Source organism: Otolemur garnettii, unplaced genomic scaffold (genome assembly GCF_000181295.1).
Source record: "Otolemur garnettii isolate 467f Iridium unplaced genomic scaffold, OtoGar3 scaffold00032, whole genome shotgun sequence".
Classification (NCBI taxonomy): domain Eukaryota; kingdom Metazoa; phylum Chordata; class Mammalia; order Primates; family Galagidae; genus Otolemur; species Otolemur garnettii.
In genome coordinates, this window is record NW_003852427.1 from 825,709 (window position 1) to 842,338 (window position 16,630).

At 50.8% G+C, this 16,630-nt stretch overlaps 1 protein-coding gene across 2 annotated transcripts; it reads left to right on the forward strand.

Moving 5' to 3' along the window:
- The first annotated feature begins 794 nt into the window (after positions 1 to 794).
- Positions 795 to 11,640, forward strand: GRM2 (glutamate metabotropic receptor 2). Of its 2 annotated transcripts, XM_003789354.3 has the most exons (6): positions 795 to 920; positions 2,624 to 3,209; positions 5,587 to 6,424; positions 8,083 to 9,158; positions 10,656 to 10,836; positions 11,081 to 11,640. In XM_003789354.3, the coding sequence occupies exons 2-6, from the start codon at positions 2,760 to 2,762 to the stop codon at positions 11,152 to 11,154; spliced, it is 2,619 nt and encodes an 872-aa protein (XP_003789402.1). In that variant the 5' UTR covers positions 795 to 920; positions 2,624 to 2,759; the 3' UTR covers positions 11,155 to 11,640. The 2 variants fall into 2 exon arrangements, with proteins under 2 accessions (XP_003789402.1, XP_023368816.1); XM_023513048.1 differs by lacking the exon at positions 2,624 to 3,209 and having other exon boundaries at positions 801 to 920; positions 6,133 to 6,424.
- Positions 11,641 to 16,630: the final 4,990 nt, after the last annotated feature.

Genomic DNA, 16,630 nt, shown 5'->3' on the forward strand with positions numbered 1-16,630 from the left:
TCCAGGAGCCTTTCTTTAGCCCCCTCCCATCTGGATCCCCTTGTCAGCCCCAATGGGTCCCTCAGGGTTGACCCTAGTCCCTGGTTCCCCAACTGCTGCCCTCCACTCGCACAGGTTGATATCTCTTTGTGGTAAACACCCTTTGCACATGGGAATGGGGATTAGTGGGCAGGGGTGGTGGGGTGGTGAGGGTGGTGTAGCAGCTTTAAAGGTCATCTACAAAAAGGAAGGGTAGGCCTCATCTGACCTCTGTCTTCCCCCAATCTTTTCCTTCTGGTGACTCAGGACCAAGCCATCATGTGTGGCTGAAAACACAGGCTCCCACCTCAGGCCTGACATGTGGACCAAGCTAAAGTTGGTGGGTGGAGAGAATGGTCTACACCTGTCTTCCCCTTATCCCCTTACCTATCCTCTGAGACCCTAGGGGCCAGCTCTTCCGCTCTCTTAGATGGGATCCCATAGCACTATGCTTACCTTGGGGGCTCAATGACCTTTGCTCACCTCCCGCCCCTAATTTGCTCTTGGAGACCATAGTCTTGATTATGGGGTGAAGGGGGTAGGCCACGAGGGCACTGCTTCAGGGCAGAGGGAGAGTGCCCAGGGATTCAGCACCACGAAGCGGATAGCTCTGTGCCCGGCGGTCCCGCGAAAAGCGGGAGCGGGGTGGGGGGTGGGGTGCAAGGACTGACTGGTGGCGGGAGGTGAGGCGGAGGCCGAGTTAGGAGCTGGGGACCCGGAGTGGGGAGGACCGGAGGAGGGGCTGGGGGCGGACCGGGCCGGGGGCGGAGCGGGCAGCGATTGAAAGCGGCTGGGCGAGCTGGCGGGCGGAGAGCTCAGAGCCAGCAAGCCAGCGAGCGGAGTCGGAGTCCGGCGTCTTCGCTGCACTCCGATTCTCTCCGCGCCAGAGCCGGGCGCGCCAGGTAGGGTGAGCCCGTGGTGCCGCGGCCACTGCCAACCTTTTCTGCCCTGACCCCATGTCCTGGGGCTCCGCTGGCCCTCGAGTTCAGGGGAGCCTGAGCCGGGGTGTCCAGACAGCGCTCTCTGGGAAGCGGAAAGACAGCCCCAGGCATCCCGCCTTTCTTCCCTAGGGAACGCACGCCCTGCATCGCGCTGCCCCGTTCTTCCTGCTCCAACATTCTCCAGTCCTTCTTTCTTGTCTGTGCCTCTGTCTTTGTCTCAGCCTTTCCAGCTCGCTTGTTCCCTGCCCAGATTTTGTGGCCCAGGCCCCCTCACCCCCATCTCCAGCTGCCGGACTCCAGGTTCTGTCCCTTTCCCTGTGTCTAAGCTTCTTTGCAGGCCTCTGCTGTGGGAGGTTTGCAGTCTTGACTAGTTTTGGCCTCAGCCCCCATCTGGGTCATCTGGGTTCTGTCCCCATCTGTGTTGGTCTTTATTCCTGTTTCTCTCTCCTCTTTGCCTGGTGAAGCTGCTGCTTTCCATGTACCTATATGCCCCTCTGCCCTGGTACCAGTGGGGTATAAGCTCTGGGGAGCTGAGGAGGCAAAGTGCAGAACCCCAATCTCTGTGGCCAGTACATGGGGTACTTCAACTAGTTGCTGCCCTTCTTCAGCCTCAGTTTCCTTTTGTGTTCTGAGGAGAGATGTGTATCCCTCTCTTGGCCTTTCCAAGCCTGCATGACTGTAAGAGCCTGTGCAGGGTGGGTGTTTGAGAAGGCAGCTGGGATACAAATGATAGAATGCAGAGTGGAAGAGGGAGGGAAAGAGTCACTGAGGGTCAGGGCATGGGTGGACCCCTGAAGCTGATGAGGGGAAGACTGGAAATGGTGACTTTATCTGCTGGGTTTGGAGTGCAGAGAAAACGGAGGCACAAAGTCTCAAACAGCATTTTACATAGAGTGAGGGAGTCCAAATCTCTCACCCTTAGCACTGTTTCGAGACTCTGTCCCCCACTGCCGACACACACGTATGCTGACATCTACTTGTCTAGTTGTCTTAGGGCCTGTGGTGGCTACTTAGGTAACTTTCCTGGGGCCAGCCACTCCACCTTGATGTCACTCCCAGGGGTTGGGGTCCCTATTCCTGCCTCAGGCAATCTGGGAATGGCTTTTTAAGAACCAGCAGCTAGGACCCTTGGTGTCACTTGGGTTCCAATCTTCCCAGGAGGTAAAGACTGTTTCTTAGAGACTCTCACCTCTTTCTTCCTTGGTGGGTCCTCAGACAGCAGTGTTCTCCCCACCCCAGAAATGCAAGGCTTGTGCTGGAGACTGGACCTCTATGTTTGTAACTCTGCTATGGCTTCTGTTGCAAAGGTATTGACCTCAGGGTTCTGTGAGGTTTGTGCATGTCTTGGACACCTTTTGGTTTCAGAAGGCTGGGTGTTGACAGGGTCTCCTGTCTTCTCCTGTGTTCTCACTCCTTGCTTCCCTCCCCCACTGCTGAATCTGGTAGGGGCACAAGACCCATATCTAGCCCAGATCAGGGCAGGGCTGATAGGCCCAGGGGTGTCCTAGGAGCTTCTTAGCCTTGTTAGTGATACCACCTGCTATCTGGCTCCTGAGTACTTGGGAAAGGGGTGTCGGAGGACGGGGAGGGAGAGTTAGAAAGGGCAGCTGCTCTCAGGTTCCACTTCTCCCTGTCTGTTTGTCCATCTCTCTATTTCTCTGCAGGAGCTGGGTCCCTTCTCATCTCTCTTCCTGTCTGTCTTTTCCTGGTCCCTGTTTCCTCCTCTCTTTGCCTTTGCTGCTTCTACCCTGATCCCTGGGAGACCCAGGTCTGCTGGACCCATCCATCCCCTTTGGGGCCATGGGATCGCTGCTTGGGCTCCTGGCACTGCTGCTGCTGTGGGGTGCTGTGGCTGAGGGCCCGGCCAAGAAGGTGCTGACCCTGGAGGGGGACCTGGTGCTGGGTGGGCTGTTCCCAGTGCATCAGAAGGGTGGCCCAGCAGAGGATTGTGGTCCTGTCAATGAGCACCGTGGCATCCAGCGCCTGGAGGCCATGCTTTTTGCACTGGACCGCATCAACCGTGACCCGCACCTGCTGCCTGGCGTGCGCCTCGGTGCGCACATCCTCGACAGCTGCTCCAAGGACACACACGCCCTGGAGCAGGCACTGGACTTTGTGCGTGCTTCACTCAGCCGCGGTGCTGATGGCTCTCGCCACATCTGCCCTGATGGTTCTTATGCCACCCACGGTGATGCTCCCACTGCTATCACTGGTGTCATTGGTGGCTCCTACAGTGATGTCTCTATCCAGGTATGTGGAGGCTGCCCAAAGTGGGGGTGGTAAGGGAAACCAGAGGTAGAAATCTAGAATTCCCACTCTGCAGGGGCTTCTGGGCTGCCATGAATTGGAAGGGGAACTAGCAGCTTCTTTCCAGTAGTTTTTTACAGATGATCAAGAAAGTGCCTTTGTCACATAATAGGGGTTGCTTTTTAGAGACTGTACAAAAGAAACCCCTTCACACACACCCCTGATTTTAAACAACCCTGAGAGGTTTAAATAGCCAGGCCTCTGGAGTCAGACCTCTGGATTTAAATCACAGCTCCCCCACTTACTAACTGCATGACTCTGGGCAGATTATTTGTCTTTTCTGTATTAGTTTCCTCTTTTCTGCTTTTAGATTTCTAGTGGAAATTAATGAGGTGATCCATACAAAAGCATGTTTTAAAATGCCTGACAAGTCATGAGAACATGGTCAATATTAGATGCTTTTATTATTAACCCATTTTACAGATGAGGAAACCAAGGCTCAAAGAGAGGCAGACCACAAGTCAAGGCAGTAGTAAAGGAGAGATATTAAATCAGAGCTCTCAGTCAAGGACCCCTGATTTGTCACATCATCTCTCCCTGGTTTGGAGAGGGGTAGACAGAAGCTAAGGGTGTCCTGGAAGAGAAACCGGAGGAAGAGAAAGGGGCAGGGGAGAGGGTACCCTAAGGGTCTTCAGGGGGTGCAGAATTTGAGGAGGTGGGAAGGTGTCCCCTTCACGTCCTGCTATCCCACAAGGGACCAGCAGAGGGTGCCCTGTTGCTCAGCTTCAGCAGAGGGTGCTGGCCCTGGGGAACCCCACGTATGTCCCTCTGCTGTGATACTCTTCCTCTCTGACTGGGTTCCACTTCTCACCCAGATCCTGGGCTTACCAAGTGCCCAGCATATGCTTCTGGAAGATGAGGCCAGGACTAGGATCCAGGCTGGGGGACATAAGGGAGCCTAGGCTGGGGCCTCAGCTTTCTTTGGGAGGATGGCTGAGGGCATTGCCATCAGGGATAGGGTCAGGACCGTGACCTGGAATTCTGGTGCAGAAGAATTGAAGCAGACACAAGAATCTGAACCATGGAACCAGCTTCTGGCCTGGAGTAGGAGGCCTGGCCATTCCCCCCACTGCTGGGAGTAGATTACCTGTTCAGCTAGTCCCAGCTACTAGAGGTGGCTAGGTAGCAGATTGGACAGATGTGGCTGTGCCAGCATCCGCATCTGTATCCCTGGCTGGGGGCAGAGGTAGGTGGGCAGACCCCTACCTGCTGATGTCTTCAGGGGCTCTGGAGTGCTTTGCCAGCATGCCTTCTCTCCACTGTTCTCTTCAGATCCCCATGGATTTGTGTCCAGAAGCCCAGTTACCTCCTTGCCATCCTGAAATGCCTGCCTCGTGGAGCAGGGCCCATATCTCAGCATTAGTCTGCTTATTCCTTGTCCTGGTTAACACAAGGCACAGCCATTCATCCTTAGACCATGCCTGCCTGATAATGATTCCACCTCATTCCTTGCTCTCTCTCTTGCCCAAATTCTTACCCTCTTCCGTATGCCAGGCACTGTGGCTTCCCATGTATTACCATTTTTATCTGCTCAGCAGCCTTGTAAAGCAGAAATATGAAACAAGGCTCAGAGAGATTTGACAACTCCAGGGACACAAAGGTAGAAAGGGTAGGAGTGGGCATTGTGCCCTAGTTGGTCAGAGTCAGAGCTTGTGTCCAGGTGCAATACAGGACTTGGGCCTCTCCTGTAGACCCTTCTTTCACCTATGCACCATCTACCAGGTCCTTGATTAGGCCTCATGCCTATGGGCAGGCCCCAGGAACTTGAAGGTGGAAGATGGGGTTCCAGGGAGTCAGTGGTAGAGCAGGGAGCCTTATTTATTTCAGGCTTGAGCACCTATTGAAGAGCAAGCTTTGGGACACTAGGGCCATAGGACCCTCAGATCTGGGTCTTTCTGCCTGGGGGAAACTTTTACTTCTTTATCTTCCTATCAGGACTGACTCTGGGAAGGGTTACCTGTCCCCAAACAAGTAGAGAGCTGAAGAACCCTGAGCATCCAGATGCCATCTAGTGCCTCCCTTTGCCCCTAGTAAAGCAAAGTGCTACCCTCTTTCTACCCCAGGCCTTCTTTTGGCTCTCCTTTCATGTATCTAAAGAGGGACAGCAGAGAGGATCAGATGTGACTCAGGATCATGGTGCTGGGCCCTGGATCATCGCTCATCTTTTGGAAAGGGATAGAAAACCAGGGGAAAGATTCATCTAGTCAGGACGCCAGCCTTTCTTTGACCTTGAAGATAATTGACATAAAAGTCTGTTAGCTATGAGAGTCATCTGTCTCTAGTGTTTGACCTGGTCTCTGATCTTTGCCTTCTCCTCCAGGTGGCGAACCTCCTGCGGCTATTTCAGATCCCACAGATCAGCTATGCCTCCACCAGTGCTAAGCTAAGTGACAAGTCCCGCTATGACTACTTTGCCCGCACAGTGCCCCCTGACTTCTTCCAAGCCAAGGCCATGGCTGAAATTCTCCGCTTCTTCAACTGGACCTATGTATCCACTGTGGCATCTGAGGGTGACTATGGTGAGACGGGCATTGAGGCCTTTGAGCTAGAGGCCCGTGCCCGCAACATCTGTGTGGCCACCTCAGAAAAATTGGGTCGTGCAATGAACCGAGCAGCCTTTGAGGGTGTTGTGCGAGCCCTGCTGCAGAAGCCAAGTGCCCGTGTGGCTGTCCTATTCACCCGTTCTGAGGATGCCCGTGAGCTGCTTGCTGCTACCCAGCGCCTCAATGCCAGCTTTACCTGGGTGGCCAGTGATGGCTGGGGGGCCCTAGAGAGTGTAGTGGCAGGCAGTGAGGGGGCTGCTGAGGGTGCCATCACCATTGAGCTGGCGTCCTACCCCATTGGAGACTTTGCCTCCTACTTCCAGAGCCTGGACCCCTGGAACAACACCCGGAACCCTTGGTTTCGTGAGTTCTGGGAACAGAGGTTCCATTGCAGCTTCCGGCAGCGAGACTGTGCAGCCCACTCTCTGCGGGCTGTGCCATTTGAGCAGGAGTCCAAGATCATGTTTGTGGTCAATGCTGTGTATGCCATGGCCCATGCGCTGCACAACATGCACAGTGCACTTTGCCCCAACACCACTCGCCTCTGTGATGCGATGCGGCCAGTCAATGGACGCCGCCTCTACAAGGACTTTGTGCTCAACGTCAAATTTGATGGTAATGGTTCTGGCCAGTGTTCATCAGTCTGCAGGCTCTTGGATGATGAGGGGAAGCAGGCCTTCAGGTTCCACTACTAGGCTAAGGAAACACAGCATAGTGAAAGTAAATGACTCACTGGGGGCTAGTGTCAGAACTAGGCCAAGGATGACTAGGCAGAGAGGACTCCATCTGCCAGGACTGAGGTTCCACTTTCTGAGACCCTTCCAGAGAGTAGACCTCTGGCCTGGTCCTGCTACTTCATGGGTGTGTGACTACAGTTTGGGCCTTTCCCTCTATCTCTTTCCCTATCCTGCTGAGGCTGGAGACCATAGGACATCAAGCCCATTCTCAGGCAACAGTGAGAGTCAGAATCAGGGTGGGTTGAGAATGGGCATCAGGATGACACTTTTTATATAGGGAGAATGCCTTTATTTGTTTATTTATTTTTATTTAGAGACAGGGCCTCACTATATTTCCAAGGCTGTAGTGCAATGACTGTGATGGCTACCCACAGGTGCGATCATAGTGCATCACAACCTCAAAGACCTGGGCTCAAACGTTCCTCCTGCCTTAGCCTCCTGAGTAGCTGAGACTACAGGTGTGCCATTGCACTTAGCTGCGGGAAAATTTCTATTCCTGATCTTAATTTTCTATTCAAGGTGGTCAAAGTCTATTGAAATCAAAAGTTATTTTAATAAACACCAGTTTTAAGAAAAATTAGTGCTTCAGAATCATCCATATGCTTTAGAAAGAATCACTGTGAGAATAGTGGGAAAGGGTGCTGGAGCTGGCAATTCTTAGAAGCACTGGCCCAGTGTTAAGATGAAAAGTAAGACAAGGCTAAATTCAGCCTTCTGGGCTTGAGTGGAATTTATGGTAGAGCTAGAGTTGGATATTGAGAACTTCAAGGCTGAGTAGAAAGAGTAGAGGCTTAGAGGGACCTGGGTTTGAATCTAGGCTGCACCATTTACTCATAGGCCCTTAAGCACGTCATCTGCTTTCATAAATCCTGATTTCCCCCTGGGGCCAGGAGTGGCTACAGTCCTGGCACCTGAGACTGGCTGGGAGATGTGAGGTTCACGGGTCAGGGAGAATGAGGATGGAGAGTAGAAGTGATTTTAGAGCTGCTGAGCATATTACAGGTGACCACTGAGGTTGCTGCTCAGTGTGTTATGATGAGTGTTAGGACTGGTGGGGACTGAAACTGGAATTGTTGTTGAATAGGATTACTGGTACTAGGATTGGACTTGAAAGTAGGTGTATCCTTGGGGTCTCTATGTTAAGTCTAGGGAGAGGACTGTGGTGAGCATTGTGATAAAGTTGGGATTTAGGGCCTGGGTTGGAAAGTGTTGGATTCTAGGCCGAAGGTTGAGTTTGGGAAGTCATGGTTGGGGATGAATGTGGGCATATTAATGGTTTGTGAAGATACCTGGGCTTTAAGGCTGGGGTTACATTTGGATATAGGGTTGAGGGTTAATGTTGGAGTTTAGGAGTAAGATTTGTTGTAATCTCTTATTTAGAATAATGGCTATGGTCAAGATAGTGTTGGGGTAGGGTGAGGTTGGAAAGGGCTAAAGATGGCCTTTTCTCTGAGGTTTGGGTTCCATGTAAGGGTGGGGGCTGAGGTCACATGACCCACCAATCCAATGTTTTCTCCCTTCCTTCCTCCATCCCAGCCCCCTTCCGCCCAGCAGACACCCATAATGAGGTCCGCTTTGACCGATTCGGTGATGGTATTGGACGCTACAACATCTTTACCTATCTGCGGGCAGGCAGTGGGCGCTATCGTTACCAGAAGGTGGGCTATTGGGCAGAGGGCCTGACCCTGGACACCAGCCTCATTCCATGGGCCTCACCCTCAGCTGGCCCCCTGCCTGCCTCTCGCTGCAGTGAGCCCTGCCTCCAGAATGAGGTGAAGAGCATGCAACCAGGCGAGGTCTGCTGCTGGCTCTGTATCCCATGCCAGCCCTATGAGTACCGGCTGGATGAGTTCACCTGTGCTGACTGTGGCCTGGGCTACTGGCCAAATGCCAGCCTGACTGGCTGCTACGAGCTTCCTCAAGAGTACATTCACTGGGGTGATGCCTGGGCCATAGGACCTGTCACCATTGCCTGCCTGGGTGCCCTGGCCACCCTCTTTGTGCTGGGTGTCTTTGTGAGGCATAATGCCACACCCGTGGTCAAGGCCTCAGGTCGGGAGCTCTGCTACATCCTGCTGGGTGGTGTCTTCCTCTGCTACTGCATGACCTTCATCTTCATTGCCAAACCATCCACGGCAGTTTGCACCTTACGGCGCCTCGGTTTGGGCACTGCCTTCTCTGTCTGCTACTCAGCACTGCTCACCAAGACCAACCGCATTGCACGTATCTTTGGTGGAGCCCGGGAAGGTGCCCAGAGGCCACGCTTCATCAGTCCCGCCTCACAGGTGGCCATCTGCCTGGCACTCATCTCAGGCCAGCTGCTCATTGTGGCTGCCTGGCTGGTGGTGGAGGCACCAGGGACGGGTAAGGAGACAGCTCCTGAACGGCGAGAAGTGGTAACATTGCGCTGCAACCACCGTGATGCAAGCATGCTGGGCTCACTGGCTTACAATGTGCTCCTCATTGCGCTCTGCACGCTCTATGCCTTTAAGACTCGCAAGTGCCCTGAGAACTTCAATGAGGCCAAGTTCATTGGCTTCACCATGTACACCACCTGCATCATCTGGCTGGCATTCTTGCCCATCTTCTATGTCACCTCCAGTGACTACCGGGTAAGCTACTTACCACAGAGGGGGAAAGGGGTGGGACACTGGACTCTCTGTTTCCTGGTGTCTTAATTAATTTACTGATAGCTCAGAGGCTCTAAGAGGTTAAATGATCACTCAGGGACCCACTGCTCATGTGGACCTTAGGGGAAGGTAGGAGGGCAGAGTGGGGCCTAGGGAAATGGCCAGGGAGGTGGGGAACTTGAATTAGTAAACCAAGAAGTGATTTTAGGATGCAAAAGTCATCTGCCCTGCTCCACAGGGGCAGGCTGCAGAAGGGGTTGAGAGATGAAGCCTGGTAAGGCAGGAAAGGTAAAGCAAAGAGGGTAGAGGGAAGAGGTCCAAGGTGTAGAGTTGAGAAAGGGTAAAGCAAGTGAAAATATACTCCAGTTGGTGACTTCCAACCACATTTCATTCTTGCTGGTACTGAGTGTCTGAGTGGGTCTCCCCAGCTCCAAGAGGCAGTGGCTACTTCAGCTAGGGTGGTCAGGGTAGGCCTTTCTGAAGAGGTGACAGATGAGCTGAGCTCTGAATGATAAGGGGATCATCTTGGTTAATCCTTACGACTCTAGAGTAAGCTCCATGGCTCTCCCATGTTACAGATGAAGAAACAAAGACTCAGGGAGGTTTAATCTCTTGCCCAAGGTCACTCAGCCTGAGGTCACAGAGTAGGGTCTGAACTGCAGGAAAACTGAGGTGAAAGCTCTGGCAAAGGCCCTTTCCTCAAGAGACAGGTGTGGTGGCACAATGCCAGGGGCCAGGGACTGCTGGGCTTGGCTGCTTTGCTTGCACCTGTGGGGCCACCTGCTTGAGTGGTGGAGACCAGGGTTGGGGAGGGAATCTGCTTTGACTTAGCCTGCATTTGCATATGGTTTGCATTTGCATGCCCATCATAGGCGGCAAAGACTCACATGAGATGCACACAGTACCCACACATGCATGCTCACACACACATTTGTACATGAACACACGCATACCTGCACACATGCCGATACACACATATACATGTATCCTATCACCATATGTACACACGTGCGCATACTCCCTGGCACACCTGGCACACACAATTTCCCTGCCTACACACACATCCATACTCATTCATCACACATTCTCACCCACACACTTATACTCAAACATATACCTGTACACACTTACCACATACATATACCCACATAGATATACACACATCTTCATTCACACATACCATATTGTACCCCCCCCCCCCATGCACACACTCTTGTGCATATATTCACCCCTGCATGTCCACTCTCTCTCACCTGGAATTCTTTTCTCCCTGGGAAAATCGTCCACTGGGGCTGCCCCTAGGGCTGTGCCCAAACTTCCCAGAAATCCATTAGCACTTGGCACATGGATCACAGACTAGCATTGGATAGTATGGTCTCTCCTAACTTTCCCCCACAACCCAAGCAGGAAGTCCTGGGGTCAGACCCAGGCCTTTGGGGCAGACTCATCTGTGCCTGCTTGCCCACTCACCCACTGCAGGTCCAGACCACCACCATGTGCATATCAGTCAGCCTCAGTGGCTCTGTGGTACTCGGCTGCCTCTTTGCACCCAAGCTGCACATCATCCTCTTCCAGCCTCAGAAGAATGTGGTTAGCCACCGGGCACCCACCAGCCGCTTTGGCAGTGCTGCTGCCAGGGCCAGCTCCAGCCTTGGCCAAGGTTAGTGTCCAGAGATCCCCTCTCCACCTTTACCCCCTCTCCCCCCCATAGCTCCTTAGGCATGGGGCTCAGGTTGCTGAGATTTTTTTTTCTGGGGATGGGGTACCCCCTAGGTGACATGACAGGAGAGGGTTAGGAGGGGAGGTGTGATGCTTTCCTCCATAATCTGGTTACCCTGCTGCCTGTTCTCCATGGGGGGGAGGGGCCTCAGGGTGAGCCCCAACCTCCAGCTTCCTTTTCCTAGGGTCTGGCTCCCAATTTGTCCCCACTGTTTGCAACGGTCGTGAGGTGGTGGATTCAACAACATCATCGCTTTGAAGACCCCCACACTCCTGCCCTGACACAGCTGCTCCCTGGAACCCAGTGTAGACTTGCATCCGGGGCCAGAGGAAGTTGGCTGGAGCACTGCAATAATGTTCATCCCGTGTCCACCCCAAAGTCACTTACCTATTTACTTGCCGCAACCTTTCAGTCATAAGTCATCATGGGCCTTAGCCAGAGAGCCTTTGCACTGACCACTAACAGCCCTTGAAGCATTGTCCCCTCCTTGCGAGCCCCAGGGCTCAGAGGGAAGTAAGCCGGGGTCTACTCTGCCCTGGAACAGGGTGGTTGAGGACTTTAGGCCTCAATCTTGATCAGCAAAGGTGCTTCTAGCCCAGTCCATCCCCTGTTCTAGGCCCTTTTTTATTTTTTATATAAATCTGGGATAGGGAGAATGGTTATTGTGGGGGCTCTTCCTCCCTCTGCACAGTAGTTTGTCTTGTGGTTTATTTTATATTACCTGTAAATAAAGTGTCTTTATTTAAAAAAATTATTCTTTGCCCCCGACCCTGGGAGACCCCTTATACCCTTCCTAACCTCCTAACCTTCATTCTGGTAGTGGTTGTTGATGCTGTTCTGTGCCCTGATGATAGGACCTGGCAGCCACCAAGACAGACCCAGCTCTCCCTGGAGGGGAGACAGAAAAGGAATAAATTATGTTCCCTTAAAAGGAGTCACTGCAGGATGGCTAAAGCGTTCCTGGGGTAAGGCAGAAACAGGCTCATCTGGCAGGCCAGGGGAGGGGTTTCCCTGGGGATCCAGCATCCAGAACAGTGTGGGCGATAGGGCAGGAGAGGCAGCTGGCTGTGACCCCAGGAACAGTAGACTTTTCCATGACCTTCCTGGCATTTGGAGGAGCCATTGGTCCTTATGGAGCCAGGCTGAGCATTTGGTACAGAGGGAACAAGAGGAAGCATACTTATGGGATGAAACATCACCTGTTTATATGGCATATACAAGGCCAGAAAGAGTTTGTGGCAAGGGTGGGTAAAGCAGAAGGGGTAGTTGGAAAGCCCATCTACTGTCAGGCCCAGCGAGAAGTCCAGGAAGGGGACCTTTGTCCAGTCTCTGGCCTGGTGGACACGTTGTAAAGCCCAGCGCCGCTAGGCACAGCCTGTGTTTGCGTTTGGATCTCACCAGCAGAGGGCGCCAAGGTACACGGCTCCAGCCAGGCAACAGCTGCCTTCAAGTGGCTTAGAGGACACCTGGCATCCAACCAGAAGAACAGTTTCAGGGAAGCCCCAGACTGCCTGAGCTCAGAGGGCTAAGGTACTTCATTAGGAGACGTACAGTCCAGGGACACTGGTTATCTTTGAGTGAGCTCATCTGCATCCACAGTTGGCAAGGCTGTGAAAATCTGGGTCTACAATTTAAAAAATGGAAACAGAAAAATGAAAAAAGAAAGTTGTAAGGAATGGCTTGTCCTCTCCAGCCAACATCTGGAATATAGGGATGACAAATAAAATATAGACTGCCCAGTTAAATTTGAATATTATAAATAAGTACTTTTTTAGTATAAATACATCCCACAAACTATTTCGGATATACTTATAACTAAATATTTTTATTGTTTATCTGACATTAAAATTTAGCTGGAGATTCTGTATTTTTATCTGATAATTTTGGCAAGCCTATTAGGGTAATCTTTATCTTAGCTCCCTGGCCCTGAATAACTCAGGCCTTGGTGCAGCCCCCTGCGACTATAATACCCATGGGAACTGCAGCACTGTCCCCTGCTTCCAGTTACAGCCTTTTCTGGATCTTCCTGCCAAACTGGACCCAGAGAACATTTTCTCACCCTCCCCAGCACCTGAGGGTCAGGGGAGGAGTGCAGGAAGTGGGTGAAGAATTCACATCCCTTTCCTTCTACCAGTCCCACAGCTTATCTGCCCCGTACTTGTGAAAGCAGCCTCCTTATTTTGTGTTCTTTTCTCTCAGCTGCTCCAATCGTCAATCCATAGTGCCCAGCCTCATATCATATGACCTCTCCCACCCACCCTTACAGTGCTGTGGGCAGCAAATCTTGACCTTTACTCCTTACCTCTCAGTCCTTACCACATGTTACTGAAACCACACCCTACCAGGGCATCCTACATGGAGTCCTTTTTCCAGTTTTGAGTGGCCTAGGGTTATGTCCCTGGCTGTCTTCCTCCATGGCACCACAATCCATGTCTCCCACAAAGCCCTGCCTGGGAAAGGGTTAGGGGCATCAGGGTCCTTTTGGGTCTGCTTATATTAGACTTAAAGTCCTCAAAGAAGGGCCCTGCCCCTACTAGGCACTGAGGATCAGGGTTGCCCGGCATTTGGGGGTTCTCTCTTGCCTTAGGGAACCACCCATCATGGGTGAATCAGCAGTCCATGACTGTTAACTAATGGGTTGCTTTGCTTGGGTAGCTAGAGTTTACACTGGGGCATGGGGCACAGGTGTAAACCCCCCTGTGGGGGTCTCCTGTGGCTTTGTTCAGAGACCCCCAAACCCCACTTCCATCTTTCACCTGTCCTTTGCATTGATCCTGCAAAACTGCAAGGTAGCCCTCAGCCTGTGTGGGTGAGCCCAGTTCTCTCTTATTCAACCACAAGTCTTTGCAGCTTGAGTAAGGGTGGTTCTGACCACTCTGTTCTTGGCTCTCCCCATCTTGGCATGGGATTGGGGGAAGAGGGGAATAGTCATATTCTAAGGGTAGCTCTGAAGAGGGATGCCTTTCCATATTTGAGTCCTGTCCAGGAGCAGATCCTTGAGATAGAATATTGAAATCCAAGAGGAAGTCAATGATATGTTGGGCAAAGGTGCTAAGAACAGAAAGTGGAGCAGAGGGGTGGTGTGGCGCTGCTTCAAACTCTGCTATACCCCAAATCCTGGGGGTGGATGTTGCCCACAGCTGCATTCAGGCCAGCGCTCTCACATCATTATCTCAGCCTAGCCTGTCAGTTTTCTCTCCTCTCCTGAAGTGGGGGGTTGTGAGAGGGTTAGGAAGAAGGAGGGATCATTGAGGGTCTGAGGCCTCTGAGGATGTCCCCACCCCAAGATCCAGCAGAGAAAGAGGAGGGATCATTGAGGGTTCAAGGCCCTCTGAGGATGTCCCCACCCCAAGATCTAGCAGAGAAGGAAAAGGAGCCCACCATTCCTACCCAACAGGGACCAGGGGTGGGGGGGAGGGGTTAAGCACTAAAGAGGTGAGTCATTCTCAGCCTGGAAGAGGAAGGCCTAGTGTGGGGAAAACAGAAGAAGGAGAAAGTGGGGTATGTATGTGAGGGGGGGGTTGAACAGGGAGAGAAGAGGGAAATTGAGGAGACCAGGTGAGGGAAGGATAAGGGGGGCAGGAGAAGGGAAGTAAAACACAGAAGCTTTAAACCCTGAGGACTATTGCCAGGATGTCAGTTTTGTTTGGTTTTTTTTTTTTTTTTTTTGAGACAGAGTCTCACTATGTTGCCCTTGGTAGAGTGCTGTGGGGTCACTGCTCACAGCAACCTCAAACTCTTGGGCTTAAGCAATTCTCTTGCCTCAGCCTTCCAAGTAACTAGGATGACAGGAGCCTGCTACAACACCTGGCTATTTTTTGGTTGTAGATGTCATTGTTGTTTGGCGGGCCCGAGCTGGATTCGAACCCACCTGCTCTGGTGTACATGGCTGGTGCCCTACCCACTGAGCTATAGGCTCCGAGCCAGGATGTCAGTTTTTTTAAGAGGAAAAATTACTTAATAAAGCATCACAAGAATGGAGAAGCAAGAATCCAATGTACTCAATTTTAGTATGAAGGCAATAGATCTAATACGGGGGAGGGGTGTAGGGGAAGGTGGGAGTGGGTAAAGGGGAGGGGGGGGATAGGGGGTTATGGTATATGGCACATCTCTTAGGGGAGGGACACAATTATGGGAGGGATTTTACCTAACAAATGAAATCTTTGTGCCTCAATGAATCCCAAACAATAAAAAAAAAATTAAAAAGAAAAGAAAAATTATTTTATTCATTCTGTGAAAACAGTATATGCTCCCTTCAAACAGTTTAAGCATTGCAGAAAAGTAGAAAAAGAAAATAAAAGTATTACCTCAAGCTTCATCATTCAAATATAACCATCATTAACATTTCTGGTACAGCATCCTCAACATATTTCTATGCATTTTTTACAGATAGAAGGAGAGATGAGATAGAAATACTTTCATAAAAATGGGATCATACCATATGTCTATTTTTTTTGAGAAGATTTAATTTTACTTGACTCTAATTGAAGAAAATGAATCAGACAGAAGTAAAACTGAAGACATTATTGAACTTTACATACATTTATTTGCAAGATATTTTCCCCCTGAAAGATCCTTCCAAGTTTAAGAAAAGGGTTGCAGTGCTGATGACTGTGGAGTGCACAAACTGTCATTTATGTATGGCAGCCACATTCAACAATGGGAGTGAGTCAGGCGTGATATTTAAGCACACTTGTGGAGAGCCCTTCAAGTTACCTACTTTGCTGTTTTTATGGATGTCACTCCTCTCCTCATTCTTTTTCTAGAAACTTTATAGTTTTACATTGAGGTATTTGGTCCTTCTGAAATTATTATTTTTATTTAGAGATGGGGTCTTGCTTTGTTGCTGAGGCTGCTGGCTGAAGTGATCCTCCTGCCTCAGTTTCTTAAGTAGCTGGGATTACAGACACAAATCAAATTAATTTTTGTGTGTGAGATAGGGGTGACTATTATTTTTAACATACGGATATTCAATTTTATCACTGTTTGTTGAAAAGACTCTCTTTCCTCCCATTAATTTATATTGGTACCCTTGCATTAAATAAGTTGACCATAAATGGGTGGGTCTGTTTTTTTTTTCTGAGACAGAGCCTCAAGCTATCCCCCTGGGCAGAGTGCTGTGGCATCACAACTCACAGCAACCTCCAACTCCTGGGCTCAAGTGAGTCTCCTGCCTCAGCCTCCCAAGTTACTGGAACCACAGGCACCCGCCACAACGCCCAGTTATTTTTTGTTTTCTGTTTTTTGTTTTTTTGTTTTTTTTTTGTTGTTGTTGCAGTTGTCATTGTTGTTTTGTCTGCCCAGGCTGGATTCCAACCTGCCACCTTAGGTGTATGTGGCTGGCGCCTTAGCCACTTGAGCCACAGGCGCTGAGCCGGTGGGTCTATTTCTTGATTGTCTTATGTCTTTTTGATTTATTTGTGTATCCTAATAAACACCCATTGTCTTAACATAATTGCAATAGCTTTATAGTAAATCTTGAGATCAGAAAGGATAAGCCCTCCAACTTTATGATGTTGTTGTTTTTAAAGATTATCTTGGTTGTTTATCAAGATTATCTTAGGTCCTTTGTATTTTAATATAAATTTTAGCTTTAGCCTTTCAATTTTTTTTTTTTTTTGAGACAGAGCCTGAAGCTGTCCCCCTGGGTAGAGTGCTGTGGCATCACAACTCACAGCAACCTCCAACTCCTGGGCTCAAGTGAGTCTCCTGCCTCAGCCTCCCAAGTAGCTGG

Bases quoted from the DNA above. Each gene is read 5' to 3' on its own strand.
- GRM2 (XM_003789354.3), top strand. From the start codon at position 2,760: ATGGGATCGCTGCTTGGGCTCCTGGCACTGCTGCTGCTGTGGGGTGCT. The intron at 3,210-5,586 runs GTATGTGGAGGC...CTTCTCCTCCAG, and splicing joins ACAGTGATGTCTCTATCCAG to GTGGCGAACCTCCTGCGGCT. The intron at 9,159-10,655 runs GTAAGCTACTTA...CACCCACTGCAG, and splicing joins TCACCTCCAGTGACTACCGG to GTCCAGACCACCACCATGTG.